This window comes from Mytilus galloprovincialis, chromosome 1, assembly GCF_965363235.1.
Source record: "Mytilus galloprovincialis chromosome 1, xbMytGall1.hap1.1, whole genome shotgun sequence".
NCBI classification, from domain to species: Eukaryota; Metazoa; Mollusca; class Bivalvia; order Mytilida; family Mytilidae; genus Mytilus; species Mytilus galloprovincialis.
In genome coordinates, this window is record NC_134838.1 from 117,636,902 (window position 1) to 117,657,261 (window position 20,360).

The window sequence follows — 20,360 nt, forward strand, 5'->3', positions numbered from 1 at the left end:
TTGTCCCTTTTTGTATCATAGATTATTCATGAAAACTCAACTGTTTTGTGATAAGAAAGAGAAGAGACTATACAGCTTAAAAACAACGTCAAACCTTTAAATCCCTTTTTGCATCATAAATTATTCATGAAAACTCAACTGTTTTGTGAAAAGAAAGAGAAGAGACTACAGCTTAAAAACAACGTCAAACCTTTAAATCCCTTTTTGCATCATAGATTATTCATGAAAACTCAACTGTTTTGTGATAAGAAAGAGAAGAGACTACAGCTTAAAAACAACGTCAAACCTTTAAATCCCTTTTAGTATCATAGATTATTCATGAAAACTCAACTGTTTTGTGAGAAGAAAGAGAAGAGACTACAACTTAAAAACAACGTCAAACCTTTAAATTGTCCCTTTTTGCATCATAGATTATTCATGAAAACTCAACTGTTTTGTGAAAAGAAAGAGATCGAGCAGTTAGATTTCGAAAATAAAATACGAGAAGATACAATTTTAAATGTACTTTTATGATTTTTGAACCTTTTTTGTATAATAGATTATTCATGAAAACTCAACTGTTTTGTGAAAAGAAAGAGAAGAGACTACAGCTTAAAAACAACGTCAAACCTTTAAATTGTCCCTTTTTGCATCATAGATTATTCATGAAAACTCAACTGTTTTGTGAAAAGAAAGAGATCGAGCAGTTAGATTTCGAAAATAAACTACGAGAAGATACAATTTTAAATGTACTTTTATGATTTTTGATTTTAGTTCATTTACATATTTCAAGTTAAGTATGACGTCAATTATCACTGAAACACTTAGGACCAGCTGAAGCACGCTTCTGGTGCGGGAATTTCTCGATGTGTTGAAGACCCGTTGGTAGCCTTCAGCTGTTTTCTGCTCTTTGGTCTTGTTGTTGTCTCTTTGATGAAAAATTGTGTCACCTAATTTGTTTTTTTCTACACTAAAATAATAAAAGTAAAATTTTCATTCACGTTCCCATATACAATATCGTACTATAAGATTAATATACGACGAAGTTGACAAAATTGAAACGAATAAAATCAATATTTTGTATTTGTAAAAAACAGTATAAATGATTCATAAACCACATATGTTTCTTTATCTAGATTAACAGTCTTGTACATAATTTGCCATTCTGTCTCAAAATTTACAGATTTACGCTCAGAACTAGACCGATTGTGTACTGCAATTTAAAGTCCAAGATGGCGATATACTATATACAGTTAATCTAAATTGAGGATTTCTAAAGCGACAGTTCAGGCACTTTTATCATAATAATATTTGGAGTTATATTGTTAAGGAACACAAGAGAGACAACTGTCTGTGTACTGTAGTATTAAGGATGTACTTACTTGAGATTTATAGGAATGTTTGTTCCGAACTCCTTGGGCTTTTTCGTACGTAATGATAGAATGTTTGCCCCATAACACCCCTTTTTCTTTTTATATGAGATTTTTCCCAAAATTTTAGCAGCTTGTAGATTTCTTTTCCGTAAGTTCGATTTGAGTCCCAAATAATACCAATGCAAATATAAGGTAAAAGTCCGAGTCAGTCTTTTCCCGCCATATTTGAAATAAAAAAAAATACATCAAAAAGGAGTTCCATATCAATATTACTTTACTAATGCTCTTCTGATTTAATGTATCAATTTTGAATTCTATATTGTTATTTATTTCACCCGGCTAAGTACATCGTCCTACATTTTTTAAATTTTTGAAAACGTTGAAATTTCCCCCACTACATACATATTCGAAAAGATACATATCTCTGATTCGAATTGCTATTCTGAAACTACCATGCAAAAAAAAGAAGAAGAAGAATAAAAAATCATTGATATTATCGGGCTCCTTAGAAACTTATTACCTATACTGGGTAAAAATATAAATATAAATAAACCGTCCCTACTCTCCTAAATTGGAGGTTTTGTCATTGTCTTTAGAACGTTTAAGATATGGAATTTTTGCAAAGAAACACAAGTTGTATTTGGAGCAAGGTGCGCGAAATCACGTTTGTTTTCAACTTTGATTTTGCACTTTCTGTGCATTTAATCACACCAAAGTCATTTCAAAGTAAAAGATACATCGAATTTAAACTGTAAGCTCAGGTTCACCAATGCAATTTTCTACAATTTGAATATAAATACCAATTGAAAATTATTATTGTATACAAAGTCAAAATAACAATTTGTTCTTGTAAATTATCCTCGGGAAATCGTGGTACCCGTTTCACAACATAGCCTCAGAACTAGCCGATTACATCTACATCTACATCTACATCATACGACGATCCATAATTACATTGATGACTATACGTCGGCGCATTGCAACCTGAATACAATATATTTTCCTCACGAACCCAGAATGAAATAAATAGCAAATATAAAAGTTAAAGGTATTCTTTTGATTAACTGTATCAGAACATAAACAATATATGAGGGTGGTAATGGGAGTACCTTCATGACGAATAATGGTAAAATTTCTTACCAAATGACATTAACGGTAATTTTTGGTGCATGACGATAAAATGTGCACTTTCTATTAGACGATAAAACGATCAATTGATTTTGACGAATCACATTAAATTTTTTCCAAAAATAATGGTAACAACAATTATTTGAGACCTCTGACAAATCACGGTTAGGATATTTTGAGGAATCATGATAAAATTTAAATCCATTTGACGCTAACAGGAGCCAAAAAATTACTGTTTGACGCCCGACGGTAAAGGGCATTACTACCCTCATATATAAGACGTCATTCAGGTAAACAGTCAGAGCTCAGACATAAACATGTCGTTTTCTGTTTTTGACTTAAAAAGAAAAAGTCAAAACATGTATTTATTATAAAAATGTGTTTTCAATTTTAGACTTATCAAAAAAAGACAGACTTGTTTAAGTCTATTTATGTTGATGAAAAAACTTAATTTTACTTGGTGGACAAAGTACACCACCTATAACAGCAAAAACCTGTCTGAGAGTTCACAAGGTCTTGAGCTATCTATATTTAATGATCTAATTGAATATTCTTACTAACCACAGATGTTTAACCTCATTAAGTGTGGTTCCAGGTGGTTACATTGTAAGGTTAAGTAACATTCCTCCGATTTTTTTAGTAAATATAGGAAGATGTGGTGTGAGTGCCAATGAGACAACTCTCCATCCAAATAACAATTTTAAAAAAGTGAACCATTATAGGTCAATGTACGGCCTTCAACATGGAGCCTTGGCTCACACCGAACAACAAGCTATAAAGGGCCCCAAAATTACTAGTGTAAAACCATTTAAACGGGAAAACCAACGGTCTAATCTATATAAAAATACGAGAAACGAGACTCTCATTCATATTTTTTTTTAAAGACCCTTTCAGTGTTGTCATTATTTGATTTAGATGCATGACCTTTTTATAAATATGTGTGGGTCTTAAAGTTAACCAATTTTGATAACTTATTGACTTGTAGAAGTTGATATATGCAACTTTTTGATTCTGGTCAATTATTTCTTGCTTTACAATATTTGACTTATTAAAGTCATATTTTGTCTTGCGAAAATCGTGAGACAAATCATAAAACTTACAAATTTAGACTTCTATGAGTCAAAAGCAGATTCAGACTTATTTATGTCTGAGCTCTAACTGGTAAAAGAGAGGCGAAAGATACATTACCTGAGGGACATTCAAACTAGATCATGTATGATGTAGATCGAAAATAAACTGACAATGCCATGGCTTAAAAAGAAAAAGACAAATAGACAAATAATATAACACAAGACATAACATAATAAACAAAAGACTAAGCAACACAAACCCCACCAAAAACCGTGGTGATCGCATGTGCTCTGGAAGGGTAAGCAGATCCTGCTCCACATGTGGCACCCATCGTGTTTAGCCATACTCACATACTTAATTGCCCCTAAATCAAGAGAGTTTACACCCACATATATCTGTTTCTGCTTTAAATTATTAAATCTTACACTAGTTATTTTTAAAACAAAATTAAGATTCAAGCAAGGTAAATTTAAGTTAAAATTAACTTATTCCATATACATGATATTAGGCGCAAAATGTGCACCAGAATTTAGTTACCTTGTTTTGTAACCCCCATTGACATAATGGTTACATTGGTTACATTGGTTTCACACATGGGATAAAATGAACATTCCTATTCTATATAAGTTTGAGTCTTTCCAGGTCACATTGGTTACATAAAAAAGGGGGCGGTGTCAGGGTAATTATGATGTACATATAACTTTTTATAGGTTTATTTAACCCTGTTACTATGGCAACAACGAGACGGTATTGGAATGGTGGTTACAATGGTTACAGCATGCATGGAAATATCTAACTTATTCAGTCATGGGTATAACAAAAACAAGTTATTACAGTAAATAGCATACAGTTATTGTGGGAATTCTGTTATGAATTGTGTTGAAATAGCACATTACTTATTGTACAAAGAAACAATGTCTAATAATTTTCATATATCACAGACATTTAATTTGGGTGAACAAGTTTGGTCAGAAACTTTCACATTTACTGCTGTTTGTTTTGTTGTTTAGATCTTGTGTGATTTCAACATGTTTACATTATTATTTGTCCCATTTCCGCTGAAACAGTTTAGGCACAGTGATTATCAGTTTCTTCAGCCTTGTATATTCCAAAGTATTATATCTACTATACATGACTTTATATTACAGATGTGCTATAGATGGAATCATCTTGCAGACATGAAACTAAGTTTGGAGAATGAAGACAAGATAATAAGTTGTCATTGTACAAGAGCATTCATCAAGTAAGCATCATTTTATGCAAACTTGAGTCTTGAATATGACTAGCAGATTAAAAAAAGATAGTTTATAATGTTGGAAGTTCATATTTTTACATATACATGGTATAGGAAATTTATTCTGTGTCTAAATAAAGTTTGTGGGTTTGATTTAAAAATTAATTAATATGAACAAAAAATTGCCTTATTTATTGAGTGGATTCCAAATATGCAAATAATTATCTTTACAGATATGCTGACCAGTATTATAAGCAGGTTAAAAGTGGTAAAATTTATTGCCATAAATGAACCTTTAGATTTGTCATATAGTTCTTTTTAAATTAATAAAAAAAAGTTGTTGTCAGTTTTACAATATTAATGACATGAATGGGAGAAGCAAATTTTGAATGAACTTGCATTATTTCAATCAATATACAATAGTCAAACATTTATAGTGATTTAAGAAAGAATAAAATGATATGCCTGATATCTGATTAATTGGTCATCTTGGTAATGTTTTATGTGTAATTTATGAAAAGTTAAGCCAGCCAGAAAGAAACTCAATTATTTCAACTTACTATTGAAGATGTGCTTTTAGGTAGCACTCCACAGTTAGGTGTGTAGTTTCGCATTTTGGCCCCTGTGGATTTTTCAAATATGAGAGCTAGTGTGCAATAAAATTCATTTTTGGATAGCTGAGTATTAAAATAGCCTTTGTATTGGGTTTATATGAACATCAAGATTATGCAATGTATGTAATATAGGCTGTTTTCTGTATGACAGTCCGTATTTGCATGTCCCTACCATACATTGGTCCGGCAATTATTGTAATGTTTTTTTCCAACTTTTTATCGCACGAACTTTGTGATTGGATTTTACGAAAAAATGAGGCGAAAGACACCCATTTTTTATTTGATCATTAGGAAGATTTATGAAAACAGTTTCTAAAAAGGTATCACTCAAAGGCATTGAAATTCTAGTTTGATCCAAATTTTGGGGGGATATGTGACATGTCCACCCCCCTTTTTGCAATATTTTATGGTAAATAAATGTAGAATGTTGCCATGGATACACATAAAAGGAATTAATTTTCACTCTTTTAACTTTTGAAAATCAAAGCTATGGAATATACTGATTACATACATATGCACATGTACAACACAAACAGTTAGGTTAATGTATTAGAAATCCAGGAATAGGAGATGATAAAACATTTTGTGGCTCATTTTTAATTTTATTTTCTAACTGTGGAGTGCTACCTTAACAATCATGTGTTGAAACTTACATGAACCATTATAGACCTGCTTCCCATTACAATATAGAAATTTTCCAAAAACATTTAAGATTTTGAAAAGGACTCTTTATGTGCATAACGTCACAGTACCCAAATTACACCTATTCAACAAAAATAGCTGAGAAAATCTTGCATGTTTTCTTTGAGACTAAACAATTTGTATTTTTATGATTTGACATAATACATGTCTTCCAACATAGGTAAATATATTTGAAATATACACAAAATGTTCAGTCTTATATCAATAAGATGAAGCATTCCATAGAAAAAGTCAATCTAGGGAATCGTCACTATACGACCTGTTCATAAAGTCATCTTTAAAAATGAGCAAATGTTAAATGTGTAACAAGCATTCATTTCTTCTGGATAGTTTGAGGGTCTGTTGAAACCCGTTTTTGGATGATTCAATATGGATTCAAAAATAAAATTAGTGGAACCATTTACGCAATAATGACACTTCTACAAAATAAACAGAATGGAAACATTTGTCTGGATCATAAATAAACATAGGTAAAAAAACTGTCAATAGGTGCTATTTGGGTACCGTCACATTAAACATTGTCATTGTGAATTTTATTACTGAAAATTTTGCTAATTATTCATTTGCTAAATTAAACAAAAAATAACAACACACAAAATAATAAAAATTACCCACTATATAGTATGATTAGTAATTAAATCATTTTATTGCTTTCTAAGTTAGCAACAGCATCATTGTTTTCCTGTACAATCAGAATTTTTAATGCAAGAAAGAATTAAAAATAAATGAGAAGAAAGGAATGATACACTATTTTAACTCTTATTAGCTAAATTTGAGACTTTTAAAGTTCATGTGTTTAAATATAAGAACTTGGCTGCCTTCAGGGTAGAAATATTTCAAATAACTTGTGAAAGAAGATAATCTATGTTTCTGTAGTATTCTTAAATGGGGTGTATAAGGTGAAATGCTTTAGTAGATGGAGACAACTTTCTCAAGTTTAAAATTATATGATTTCTATCAACATGTAGTCACATATATATATTGGTTTAATGTATCATTTGTCTAAGCTGTATATATATATGGTTTCTATCTGTGAAATTCTTGTTGAAAACACAGTAATACTATTTTGATAGTGTCACTAAGTTGTTTAAAGAAAAGTTTGGAAACAATTAAGGTCAAACATGGGTCAAAAGTTGGTTATACATTTATATTTGTTGTTATATGACCAATTTATAAATACAAATGTACATATGACTGAAACAAAATTTCTAACTATTATAAAATATTTTTAACTATAATTTTTATATTACTGGTACAGTGATAATGAATTATATAGACAAGGATTATATGGAAAATTTGATGACAGTGAGGATGAAGAAGAAGAGGGAGAGGAGGAAAAAGAGGACAACCATGAGGAGTCTAGTGAAAATGAATCTCCCATTGAAGATGAGGAGAAAATATGTGAACAGGATGAGGAACTAATGAAAGCCATGGGATTTGCTTCATTTGGAGGAAGTTCAAAGATAGAGCAAACATCAGTAAAGGTATTTATACAATGATATATACACGGTGAGCAGCCAAATTGAAATCAACCTGTTCAATTATTACAATAAAAATATCCATAATAAAAAATTGCTTCATCAAAAATTCTGTTGTAACGAAATACTGTTGCCTTATTGAAACCATAAGATATTAGTTTTTTATATCTGCATGTTGATCCTTGTGTTATCCACAGTTTTTACTAAACCAGTGACTAGTGTCTCTTTTTTCTCACGGATAAATGATTCCGATTCAATCCTCGTCTTTTTAGCTCTGTAATACAGAAATATAATCCTTGTCTATATACATGTAGCTCTGTGATACAGAAATATTATTTGGTTTTATTTAGATACTGCAGATTTAAACTTTTCCCAAACTTCTCTTGTATCAACATTTCATTGGTGCTCTCAAGATATATTGATACCAGTTATTACTAAAACTCTAAATTTTAACCACAGCAGTTTTAACTGATTCTATCAATTTTCAACAGAAAATCACAATTGTATATAAACTATATTGAATCGGAGGAATAACAGTTAGTAGAATCCCTAAATTTTGATATACATGTTCACATTTTTAATGACTTTCCTATTACCATTGTAGAAAAAGAAGAAAAATCATGGACACAAAAAGAAAAAACAGAGAAAAAGAAGAAATAAGGAGCAGAATGAAGATGAAGGTGTTGTTGGAGATTTACATCCTTATAAGGAACTGGACTTTGATACTGCATGGGAGAGTTACTGGGCTCAATATGGAGAGTATCTAGTATGGGAGGGATGGGTGAACAAATATCCAGAACAAGTGGACTTTAATGAGTACAGAGGCATGCCATGTGTGTCTGAGATAGAAATAACAGCTGATGGAGAAATGGTCATAGAAAAATCTCCTGGTAGAATTGAAGAGGAAGATTCTGAACCAAAGGAGATTTTTCCTGAAGATGCAAATAAAGAGACAAGCACAGACAATGCTAAAGATAATGAAATGTTGGTTCAAAATGAAGAAGAAAGAAAATTAACTGAAACAAAAGAAACTGAAAATTTGGAAAACAGACCTGATTCAGCAGGCTATTCTGGATTTCAGACATCTTACAACCGTGCAATAGAATCAACAATGAACAATTTAAAAGAAACAGAGGATCCGTGTGAAATATCTGACTTAGAAAGTGCAGAAGCTAATAATTTAGCTAATCAAAATGTAGAAATGGTTCACATGATGCATTGTTATTCTTCAGGTCCAGGTCAGAGTTCACAAACAGAAAATTATGAAAATGAAGAAGATGAAAACAATGAAGAGGTAACAAATACGGAGGATGTTGAATGGCAAGATTTATGGAATGAACATTACACAGAAAATTACTGGTATTACTATAGTCAGTTTAAAGAGGAATTTCAAAAGTTAGAAGCAAAAAAGAATACAGTGACAGAAAGTTCATTGATATCTGGTGACATTGATTTACATGATGAATTTGATACCTCAGTACCATGTGATGTAAGGTCACTTGACGTCTGTGGTACAACAGTGCAAGGTGGTTCCGCATCACATGATGCCTGTGTAACCTCAGTTCCATGTGGTGAAGAGTCACATGATAACTGTGATACAACATCAGCACTAGAATGTCAGTCAAGTGAAAATAAGACACATGAAAATATTTTTGAATTACATAGCTCAGTAGAAGAAAAAAGTAGTGAACATATTGATATTTGCTCTGAAAGTTGTAACCTTACCAAAAATAGCATAAATGATGATCTTACTCATAGTAAAGGTTCAAATAATGACATTTCATGTTCAGTTGACAAATGTACTGATTCTATAGTTGATGTTAATGTAGGTTCATCTCAATCCATTGAAACAGAAATACAATGTGTCACTGACTGTGAACCATGTGATGGATCTGGTGGCGGTAAAAGGAAGCATGCTAAGAAGTCAAAAGCTAAAAATTTCTCTTTAGGTTTGTATATTAAAAATAAGTACTTATAAAAAGACAAAACAAAGTAACAATAAGATAATAGAATCTACACACAGTAACTATTTTTTTTCATTTTCATTTTCATTCAAACTTTATTATTTTGTTACCCATAGTTAAAATAGAGGTGGTATTACAACTGATTTAAAGGCAAAATGAAAAAAGAATCTTAACATTTTTTTTATTGAGAAAGGTGAGAAAGTTATTTCAATTTTCAGAGTCGAGCAAAGGGAAATAAATCTTAATTATCAGATTTACCTGTATTGAAAATTTCTTAAATGTTCCAAACACAGTTTCTTTTAGCTTTGAACTTTATTGTGAGGTTTTTGCATCTTTTTGTAAACATTCTCATTCATGACACATTTAAGACAAAACATTATAGTTACTTGTAAATTATCATGTATATTTACAGGATCATTGGTGAACAATCTAAGAACTAACCCAGATTCTACAATGGGAAATATAAATGGTAGTGGAGATGGAGAAGATCCGCCCGAGGACAAACCTATAGAACTGCCTCACAGGTAAGATGAAGTCTTGTCTTGCATACCTATTGTAGGTTTGAGATAGGATTTAAAAATGTCTGGCTAGCTTAAATTTTATGAGGAACATTGAACCTGCATTTTTAGCTCACCTGGCCCAAAGGGCCAAGTGAGCTTTTCTCATCACTTGGCGTCCGTCGACCGTCTTTAACTTTTACAAAAATCTTCTTCTCTGAAACTACTGGGCCAAATTAAACCAAACTTGGCCACAATCATTATTGGGGTATCTAATTTAAAATTTGTGTCCGGTGACCCGGTCAACCAACCAAGATGGCTAAAAATAGAACATAGGGGTAAAATGCAGTTTTTGGCTTATAACTCAGAAACCAAAGCATTTAAAGCAAATCTGAGATGAGTTAAATTGTTTTTCAGGTCAAGATCTATCTGCCCTGAAAATTTCAGATGAATCGGTCAACCCATTGTTGGGTTGCTGCCCCTGAATTGGTAATTTTAAGGAAATTTTGCTGTTTTTGGTTATTATCTTGAATAATATTATAGATAGAGATAAACTGTAAACAGCAATAATGTTCAGCAAAATAAGATTTACAAATAAGTCTATACTACCGAAATGGTCAGTTGACCCCTTTAGGAGTTATTGCCCTTTATAGTCAATTTTTAACCATTTTTTGTAAATCTGAGTAATCCTTTACACAAATCTTCTCCTCTGAAACTACTGGGCCAAATTAAACCAAACTTGGCCACAATCATCATTGGGGTATCTAGTTTAAAAATTGTGTCCAGTGAACCGGTCAACTAACCAAGATGGCCGCCATGGCTAAAAATAGATAATAGGGGTAAAATGCAGTTTTTGGCTTATAACTCAAAAACCAAAGCATTAAGAGCAAATCTGACACGGGGGTTAAATTGTTTATCAGGTCAAGATCTATCTGCCTTGAAAATTTCAGATGAATCAAACAACCCGTTGTAGGGCTACTGCCCCTGAATTAGTAATTTTAAGGAAATTTGGCAGATTTTGGTTATTATCTTGAATATTATTATAGATAGAGATAAACAGTGAACAGCCATTATGTTCAGCAAAGTAAGATTTACAAATAAGTCAACACGACTGAAATTGTCAGTTGACCCCTGTACGAGTTATTGCCCTTTATAGTCAATTTTTAACCATTTTTCGTAAATCTTAGTAATCTTTTACAAAAATCTTCTCCTCTGAAACTACTGGGCCAAATTAAACCAAACTTGGCCACAATCATCATTGGGGTATCTAGTTTAAAAATTGTGTCCGTGACCCGGTCAACCAACCAAGATGGCCACCATGGCTAAAAATAGATAATAGGGGTAAATTGCAGTTTTTGGCTTATAACTAAAAAATTAAAGCATTTGGAGAAAATCTGAAATGGGGTTCAATTGTTTATCAGGTCAAGATCTATCTGCCCTGAAAATTTGAGATGAATCGAACAACCAGTTGTTGGGTTGCTGCCTCTGAATTGGTAATTTTAAGGAAATTTTGCTGTTTTTGGTTATAATCTTGAATAATATTATAGATAGAGATAAACAGTGAACAGCAATAATGTTCAGCAAAGTAAGATTAACAAATAAGTCAACACGACCGATATGGTCAGTTGACCCCTTTAGGAGTTATTGCCCTTTATAGTAAATTTTATAGTAAAGTTCATTATAGATAGAGATAATTGTAGCAACAAGAATGTTCGGTAAAGTAAGATCTATAAACACATCACCATCATCAAAACACAATTTTGTTATGAATTTATCTGTGTCCATTGTTTAATATGCACATAGACCAAGGTGAGCGACACAGGCTCTTGAGAGCCTCTTGTTTTCAGATTTCTTGTAACTGTTTCAAAACCTTTTAGTCTACATATAATTTCTACTTTTCTGTAACTTTGGTACAATTGTACAACATCTTTTAGAAACTTCTTTTTGACAAAACAATTAAATTTTTTGACTAATGACAATGAGTTTGCATATCTCTTTTTGTTTGTTAGCTACAAGATTTTAATTGCAGTTGGTCCTATGATTTGAACTTGTTTATTTAAAGTCATTATCAATTTCAAAGCAGTTTCTTATGAAAATATATGCCTGGATAACCATGCATATAAATGTTTTAATAATCTATTCTTTTACAAAAGTTAATATCATTTCAGTCATGAGTTAGATGAAGAGACTGAAGGCTACAAGGACAGACTAAAACACCTTGGATTTTCACTGACTGAAGACAATGCCAAGTACGTATCTGGAGAAAAGCTTATAATTTGAGTTACAGGAATGTTATGTTACTGAGAACTGTTACTGCATTGAATTGAATTCAGATAGATAATTCAAAGCACCAATTTAATACAGACTATTCAAAATTGAAATTTATTTGTCTGCAAGTCTAGCAATGCTTTTAACAAAGAATGTAAAACAAATCATAATGCAAATTTCAGTTTTGTAAAAATTTAACCTTTTTTGGTTTGTAGAATATGTTTTATTGTTCAATAATGTTAATTCAACATTGTATTTATAAGATAAATTGTTGGTAGTGTATAAAGATAAAATCTTACCTTTTACCATACTCAAAATGTAGATGAAAACTAGTTTATAATTTTTATTTTTATTTCTGATTTATACAAGTACCATCACAGAGCTCCAGATAAGCTGCGTATTTGCGTGATGACGCAATAAAAATAATTGAAAACCCAATGCAAGTGCCCGTTGCTGTGTTCTAAAACCCAATTCATGCAAAGGAAAACCCAATAATTTGTCAAAACCATGAGTTCTTAACGATTTTAGTCGCTATCTTGTGTTTTATTTACCCTTATTACATCTATTACATAGTGGTTGGCGGGTCGCGTACATCTATTTTTATTATAATGAAAATTAGAAATGTCGTTTCGTTCTAAAAATAAGGGGCTGAAAGGGTCCCTGTTGATTGAAAGTTTCCGTTGCTTAAGTTACACGTGGTGATGAAAACATCTTGATATTTTCTGTCTTTATCAAATTAGCGTTAGCCATACATGTATATAGTCATAATTCTTTTCGTACTTCTAGGGATTTAACAAACCACTTAGCAATGAATTAAAAAGAAGTAAATTTCCGGTAAAAATATTGAATATAAGCATGTTTGAGTTTCTTTTGGAGAGGATTATGATGATAACAAGACTCATATAGTGTTGTCAGGAAGCGTCGCTTGAACGCATGGGGTCGTGCAATGGCGAGTCTAGGCGTTTTTGCGTGCCATAAACATGATCATTTTATAAAGATAACAGGGTTAGAACCGTCATCAGTACTAAATCAGTTGGAACATGAAAGGCCAAATTACTTATATGAAGTCTGCCTCAGAAACCAAAAGTTCTAATAAGGGACAAGTAAATCCAGATTTTTGTAAATAAAATTATGCAAAAACATTTTGATAGTTCAAAAAACCCATTACATTAAGGAGCTTGGTGGTGAAAAACCCAATTTGATATATGTCTGAGGGGTGAACTGGAATTAATAATGCAATTGAAAAACTATTTCACTCAATTAGATAAAAAATGGAGGGGTAAAAACCCAAATTTGTGAATTCTTATCTGGAGCTCTGCCATCATATCTATATATTTAATGATAAGTTAAGCTGTCATTTTGTAGGCTATCTAAAAAGATGAAAATCAAAGATGGAAAAGTGAAATACAAACATCGTAATGCCAAGAAATCAACAGAATATGTCAATTTAGGAAAGAAAAATTCCCATGTAAGGTTTGATAGTGAGGGTAGTCTTCTGCAGTCAAAGACGAGTAAAGTTCTGGGTAAAGCTAAAAATTTCATGGACTTAACAAATACAGAACCTGAATTGCAAGGTCAGCATGACCCTAATCTTCAATTACAATTCCCAGATAACTTTAAAATACTGAATAATTTGGAGGATAGTGACTCAAATGATTCATCTGCTTCTGATAATGAAGTTAAAACAAAAGAAAAAACTGTTTTTGATTCAAAAGGTGATTACGTAACATGTGATATCTCAGAAAATAAGCAGATTCAGTCACATGGAGATCAATCAAGTAGCAGCCATCTACCTAAGATAATTACAGATGAAACCATTGGTAGGTCTGAAAACCAAGAACACAACAGTTGTACAGAGACAACAAATACATTATCCTTGTACAATACTGATGAAGTGAACGAGGAACTTAATTTGTATGGGTTCTTAGATGATAATATGGATGATGTTCTTAATGAAACATTTGAGGAGTCAGCTGATGTAGAAAACATGCAACAGAAAAAAGGGAAGAAGAAAAGAAGGAGAAGAAAACAGATGCCAGTTCCAGAAGAAATAGAAAATGATAAAGAATTAAGAAAATATTGGGCTCAGAGATACAGGTTGTTTTCTAAGTTTGATGAAGGGATAAAGATGGACAGAGGTAAGCAATGTAATGACTGATTTGTATAGGTATAAGTGTATAGACTTGACTTGAAATAAAATTATTGGCACCTTTATTTAAAGGGTCTATTGGAAAGTTTCAGGTATCATTTAGTTATTGCTGTAGATCTTGGTATCTTTACTTTATGATACCTTTGCATCATAAAAAAATCCAACAAAAACAAAGAACACTCACCAACAATAAAATGTCAAGGTCAATCTCAATTGCAGGAAAACATTTTTTTCTTTCTTTCTGAAAACTACACTAGGGGTATTCACAGAAATGCAACTTTGGTACACCGTACATTATTTACCTACATTTCAACATGGAGTTTTCTAAATACCAGAAAACTCCAGAAATATAACAAACATAGTATAATATATATTCCTTAGAGTCTTAGCACAGGCACTCACTCGTCTCAGAAAAAAATTTCCTATATACCTTTATATAACACAAGGTACTTAACTCACGATTTAGAAAATTGTCAGGCGGTGAGGAAATTCTGTTATATGCCAGTTTCTCGGCTGTTAACCCCACTAAAACTTGTTGTGTCGTAAATCTCAATTGATTTATCTTCACAATGGTGTATAACATGCCTACTTTTGTTTTCGGAATCATCCTTAGCAATCCTATCCAAGTATGGCAATCATAATTATTTCGTCTACCGACAATGGATTGGCAATAAATGCGTCACGTCTCTTATTTATCTCGGTTTCCGATTGGTCAATTTTGTGGGAAAGTCTAAATGATTCTCGGAGTTATCTGATCTTGTTTCATTTCATACGTAAAGTTAAGAGAGAGTCTGAATGACATTGACGTCATGGGAAAATTTGTAACTTATTAGACATACCAGAAATTACACTTGTTAGATTTTTTTCATCGTATCTTATACAATTTTACTAACTGGATGATGAGTTCTATTCATACAAAAACTAACAGTTTTTTCTGAAACAATTTTTATAATTAATAATTTACTGCGAGACGTGTATTGCCAATTTTGTGTGGGTAGACGAAATAATTACGACTGAAATATTTTGGTAGGATTGCTACGGATGATTCCGACAACAAAAGTAGATGTGTTATACACCATTGTGAAGATAAATCAATTTAGATGTACGACATAACAAGTCTTAGTGAGGTTGACAGCCGAGAAATCGGCATTTAACGGAATTTCGTCACCGCCTGACATTTTTCTAAATCGCGAGTTAAGCACCTTGTGTTATATAAAGGTATATTGAAAAAATTTTCTGAGACGAGTGCCTGTGAGTCTTAGACTGAATATATTATACATCAAATGGGGAATCAAAATCATAAGTTGCTATATAAATGTTATTTGTTTGACTTACAGAGGGATGGTTTTCTGTAACTCCTGAAAAAATAGCAGAACATATTGCAGACAGATGTCGCTCTGATATTATAGTAGATGCTTTTTGTGGTGTTGGTGGAAATGCTATACAGTTTGCTTTTACCTGTAATCATGGTAAGACAATTAACAAATCATTATTATTGCAGGGTGTTATACAAGATAATTAAAAAAAATAAACTAATACAGAAATATTTGGATAGCTAAACCAGAGAATACCAATATGCTGGTCATAATATTTTTTCAACAAATAAACAGTTTAGAAAACTATTGAATAACACATTGTTTATAAAAAAAAACCCAGAGAAGAGTGTTGAATGATATATATTGGAAGTGTTTATAAAGAATAATCAACAATTCAACAAAGAATATGAGGAGCTTTCTATATTTGATTAAATATTGAATTTTGTTTGAACAGATTGATATAGCAAATATCGACATTAATCCCCAAATAATTGTATGATTGTTTTATGATAAAATGCAAATAAATGTTATTTAATAAATTTACTAAACGCAACTAAAAATTATTTCTTTAAATTTACTAAACACAACTAAATATTTTTTTTTTTAAAACCTTAATTAATCTTTTACTTTTCAACATACCAACATAGTCCAAAATTATTATTTTCAGTAATAGCAATAGATATTGACCCTGTGAAGATAGAAATAGCCAGACATAATGCTGCTGTGTATGAAGTGGAGAACCACATAGAATTCATACAAGGAGACTTTCTGAAGGTTGGACCTACATTATCAGCTGATGTAGTGTTCCTCAGTCCACCATGGGGTGGTCCAGACTATCTCACTGCTGAAGTGTTTGATCTGGAGACCATGATAGAAATTGACGGATATCCTTTTTTTGTTGTATAAGAATCAGAAAGATTCTTCAACTAAAAGCAGAAAGCATTAAGATTTACAGTGCTGAAATATTTTTAAATAGTTACAAGGCTACCCATAAAACTTCTTTAATGTGAAGTTAATGTCAGTGGTTTATTAGCCATCCAACCCTCAGTGTTATCAAGTGAATAGCTCTGATACAATCTGTAATCTAAAATTGCGTCTTTTTACCTTTTATATTAATTACAATGATCCACATTCACATTCAATGGTTATTTTTTCAGAAAATATCAATACCTTTATTTTGAGCAATATGTGTGCATTAATTTTGTTTTAGAAAGCACATTTGAAATTCATGTAAATAAAGACGTCATTTTTGAAAAAGTTAATATTAATTTCATTTTGAGCTGGAAAATATTCTTTTGAAATTAGCATATGACCTTGAAACTTCCCTTCAAGCCAGATTCTTGGATGATTTGAATTCAGGCTGCTTGACTTTAGTTCTAACTTTTACTTACTTAGATTGTTGATTATTGGCCCAGTTTTCAAGTTGGTCCAAATCTGGGTCCAAAATTAAATTTTGTTTGATTTCATCAAAAATTAAATAAATGGGGTTCTTTGATATACCAAATCTAACTGTGTATGTAGATTCTTCATTTTTGGTCCTGTTTTCAAATTGGTCTACACTAAAGTCCCAAGGGTCCAAAATTAAACTTAGTCTGATTTTAACAAAAATTGAAATCTTGGGGTTCTTTGATATGCTGAATCCAAAAATGTACTTAAGATTTTTATTATGGGCCCAGTTTTCAAGTTGGTCCAAATCAGGATCTAAAATTATTATATTAAGTATTGTGCAATAGCAAGTCTTTTCAATTGCACAGTATTGCGCAATGGCAAGAAATATCTAATTGCACAATATTGTGAAATAGCAAATTTTTTTTTTAATTAGATATATCTTTCTTTGTCCAGAATAGTAAGCAAGAAATATCTAATTGCAAAATATTGTGCAATAGCAAGATTTTTTTTTAATTGGAGTTATCTTTCTTTGTCCAGAATCAACTTAAATCTTTGTTATATACAATATACAATGTATATTCACTTTTTACTACCAACTGATAAATTAAAATAATCTTTACCATTCAGTGATAACAAGCAGTTTTTTTACATCTTAATATTTTATGATGTATTTAAATGAGTAGTTATTGTTGCAAACTCCATTAGAAATTTTAATTGAGGTTAGTTTTGGAATAAGGGAAAGGGGGATGTGATTAAAAAAATTGGGTTCAATTTTTCTCATTTGAAATTTCATAAATAAAAAAGAAAATTTCTTCAAACATTTTTTTGAGAGGATTAATATTCAACAGCATAGTGAATTGCTCTAAGAGAAAACAAAAATTTTAAGTTCATTAGAACACATTCATTCTGTGTCAGAAACCTATGCTGTGTCAACTATTTAATCACAATCCAAATTTAGAGCTGAATCCAGCTTGAATGTTGTGTCCATACTTGCCCCAACCGTTCAGGGTTCAACCTCTGCGGTCGTATAAAGCTACGCCCTGCGGAGCATCTGGTTATATTATGTAAAAATGTATATTGTTTGTTTACTGAAATTTTATCCTTAACTTGTAAACATTGAAGATATTTGATGTTGCACAGAAGATCTCAAAAAATATTGTGTACTTTGTTCCAAGAAACACAGACATTGAACAGGTATGTAGTATCAGAAAATAAGTTTTATATCCAATGATTATAATCAATTAAGTCACAATTCAAACTGATGTTTATTAGACAATAATAGGTACTTACGAATTATCAGTCAAGGTAAATTAGACTTTCATGTTATTTTGATATTTTTGACAACCCTTCTTACAATCAAAAGATAGTATCGAGAGGAATATTTTTACCATTTTTTCCTTAGTTTATGTTGTGCCTGTGATTAACAGCAAAAGTAGGCGAGACACTGTGTTCTGAGGAACCCTTACAAATTTGTATTTTATTGCATCATAATAGATATACTCCTTACACATGATTTGTTCGTTCTTCCAAATTTGAGTAGGGAGGTAAATATTTTGTTTTGATTTTGTACTGTTTCTGACATAAAAAGAATGTTCAAAGCTCACAATGAACATTTTCTTTTAAATATCAAAAAGTGATTATAAGTGGGGATAGGTTGTCAATAATATGTAAGAGAATCATAGAAAACTAATGCTTTTGGCTGTATTCTGTTTTTATTTTGGCTTTTTTCTGTACTTTTAGTTAACAGTAATAGCTGGACCTGGGGGAAGAGTAGAAATAGAACAAAATATTCTAAATAAAAAGTTAAAAACAATCTGTGCCTACTATGGTGAACTGATACTGGATGGAGAGGAATATGAGGCACAGGAACCAGGTGATGACATCAAACAAAATGATCAGCAAAATTTAATAGCGATTTCCAAAAATGTTGAGCCATGCATTGAAGTGAATCATCAAGATGAGCAAAATTTCGGAGAAACAAATAACTCAGACAAGGTTCTCAATGAAGTGAGACAAAGTGAACAGAAGGATATTGATAATATAGAAGATAGTACTGCTGGGAAATTTATTCCTGTGCAAAGTGAAAATACTGTTAATATCAAGAATAAAGATTAATATGGAAATAATATTCTTGTGAAAAAAGAAGAAAAGGAAAACAGACAATCAATTTAAGTTGATTGCATCTCTTTTATCATTGAACATCGTCAGTCACATATTGAACTATAATTTTTTTTAATTTTTAATGTTGCAGTATACCTTTTCTTATTTATTTCTTTTGTTACATCTTTTGACATCAGACTCGGACTTCTCTTGAACTGAATTTTAATGTGCGTATTGTTATTCTTTTACTTTTCTACATTGGCTAGAGGTATAGGGGGAGGGTTGAGATCTCATAAACATGTTTAACCCCGCCGCAATTTTGCGCCTGTCCCAAGTCAGGAGCCTCTGGCCTTTGTTAGTCTTGTATGATTTTAATTTTTAGTTTCTTGTGTATAATTCGGAGTTTAGTATGACGTCCATTATCACTGTACTATTATGCATATTTTAGGGGCCAGCTGAAGGACACCTACGGGTGCGGGAATTCTCGCTACATTGAAGACCCATTGGTTGCCTTTGGCTGTTGTTTGCTCTATGGTCGGGTGGTTGTCGCTTTGACATATTCACCATTTCCTTTCTCAATTCTACTTTGTAGACCAAATTATTAATGAAAATTTTTACAGAAAAAGTATTTAGTAATTTTTTTATGGTTGTTTGTACATTTATATACAGAAATAAATGATAAGGATTTAAGGGCATTTGTGTCTTTTATTCTTTTTAAGTCAGGTTCTTCTTATAGGTCATTTAGATGTATTGTTAACTTTTGCGTTGGAATGCATAATATGCCATTGTCTTTTAAAAGAGGATTGAAAGATACCAAAGGGACAGTCAAACTCATAGATTGGAAATAAACTGACAATGCGATGGCTAAAAAAGAAAAAAACAAACAGAAAAATAATAGTACACAAGAGACAACATAGAAATCTAAAGACTATGAAAGGAAATCTATAGAGCAGAAATTTGATTTTTTTTTGTATCAATTTAAAATGTAGATTCAATTTCACTTGAAACGATAAAGTAAAACTTTTTCAAAACTCATATATGATGTAAAGTTCGGCGTCCTCAAAAAAGAAGCCAAGGAAAGGGTTTATCTCTTCTTCA

General features: G+C 31.5%; 1 protein-coding gene across 4 annotated transcripts; it reads left to right on the forward strand.

Annotated features, from left to right (window-relative positions):
- The first annotated feature begins 1,934 nt into the window (after positions 1–1,934).
- LOC143054093 (uncharacterized) lies at positions 1,935–19,396 on the forward strand. Of its 4 annotated transcripts, none has more exons than XM_076227015.1 (12): positions 1,995–2,103; positions 4,262–4,386; positions 4,700–4,794; positions 7,360–7,585; positions 8,184–9,528; positions 9,956–10,067; positions 12,209–12,289; positions 13,674–14,446; positions 15,795–15,926; positions 16,441–16,657; positions 18,278–18,356; positions 18,903–19,395. In XM_076227015.1, exons 3-12 carry the CDS (start codon positions 4,700–4,702, stop codon positions 19,275–19,277), a joined length of 3,435 nt encoding a protein of 1,144 aa, XP_076083130.1. In that variant the 5' UTR covers positions 1,995–2,103; positions 4,262–4,386; the 3' UTR covers positions 19,278–19,395. The 4 variants fall into 4 exon arrangements, with proteins under 4 accessions (XP_076083106.1, XP_076083113.1, XP_076083130.1 ...); XM_076227006.1 differs by having other exon boundaries at positions 2,009–2,103; positions 4,262–4,362; XM_076226991.1 differs by lacking the exon at positions 4,262–4,386 and having other exon boundaries at positions 1,935–2,002; positions 18,903–19,396.
- Positions 19,397–20,360: the final 964 nt, after the last annotated feature.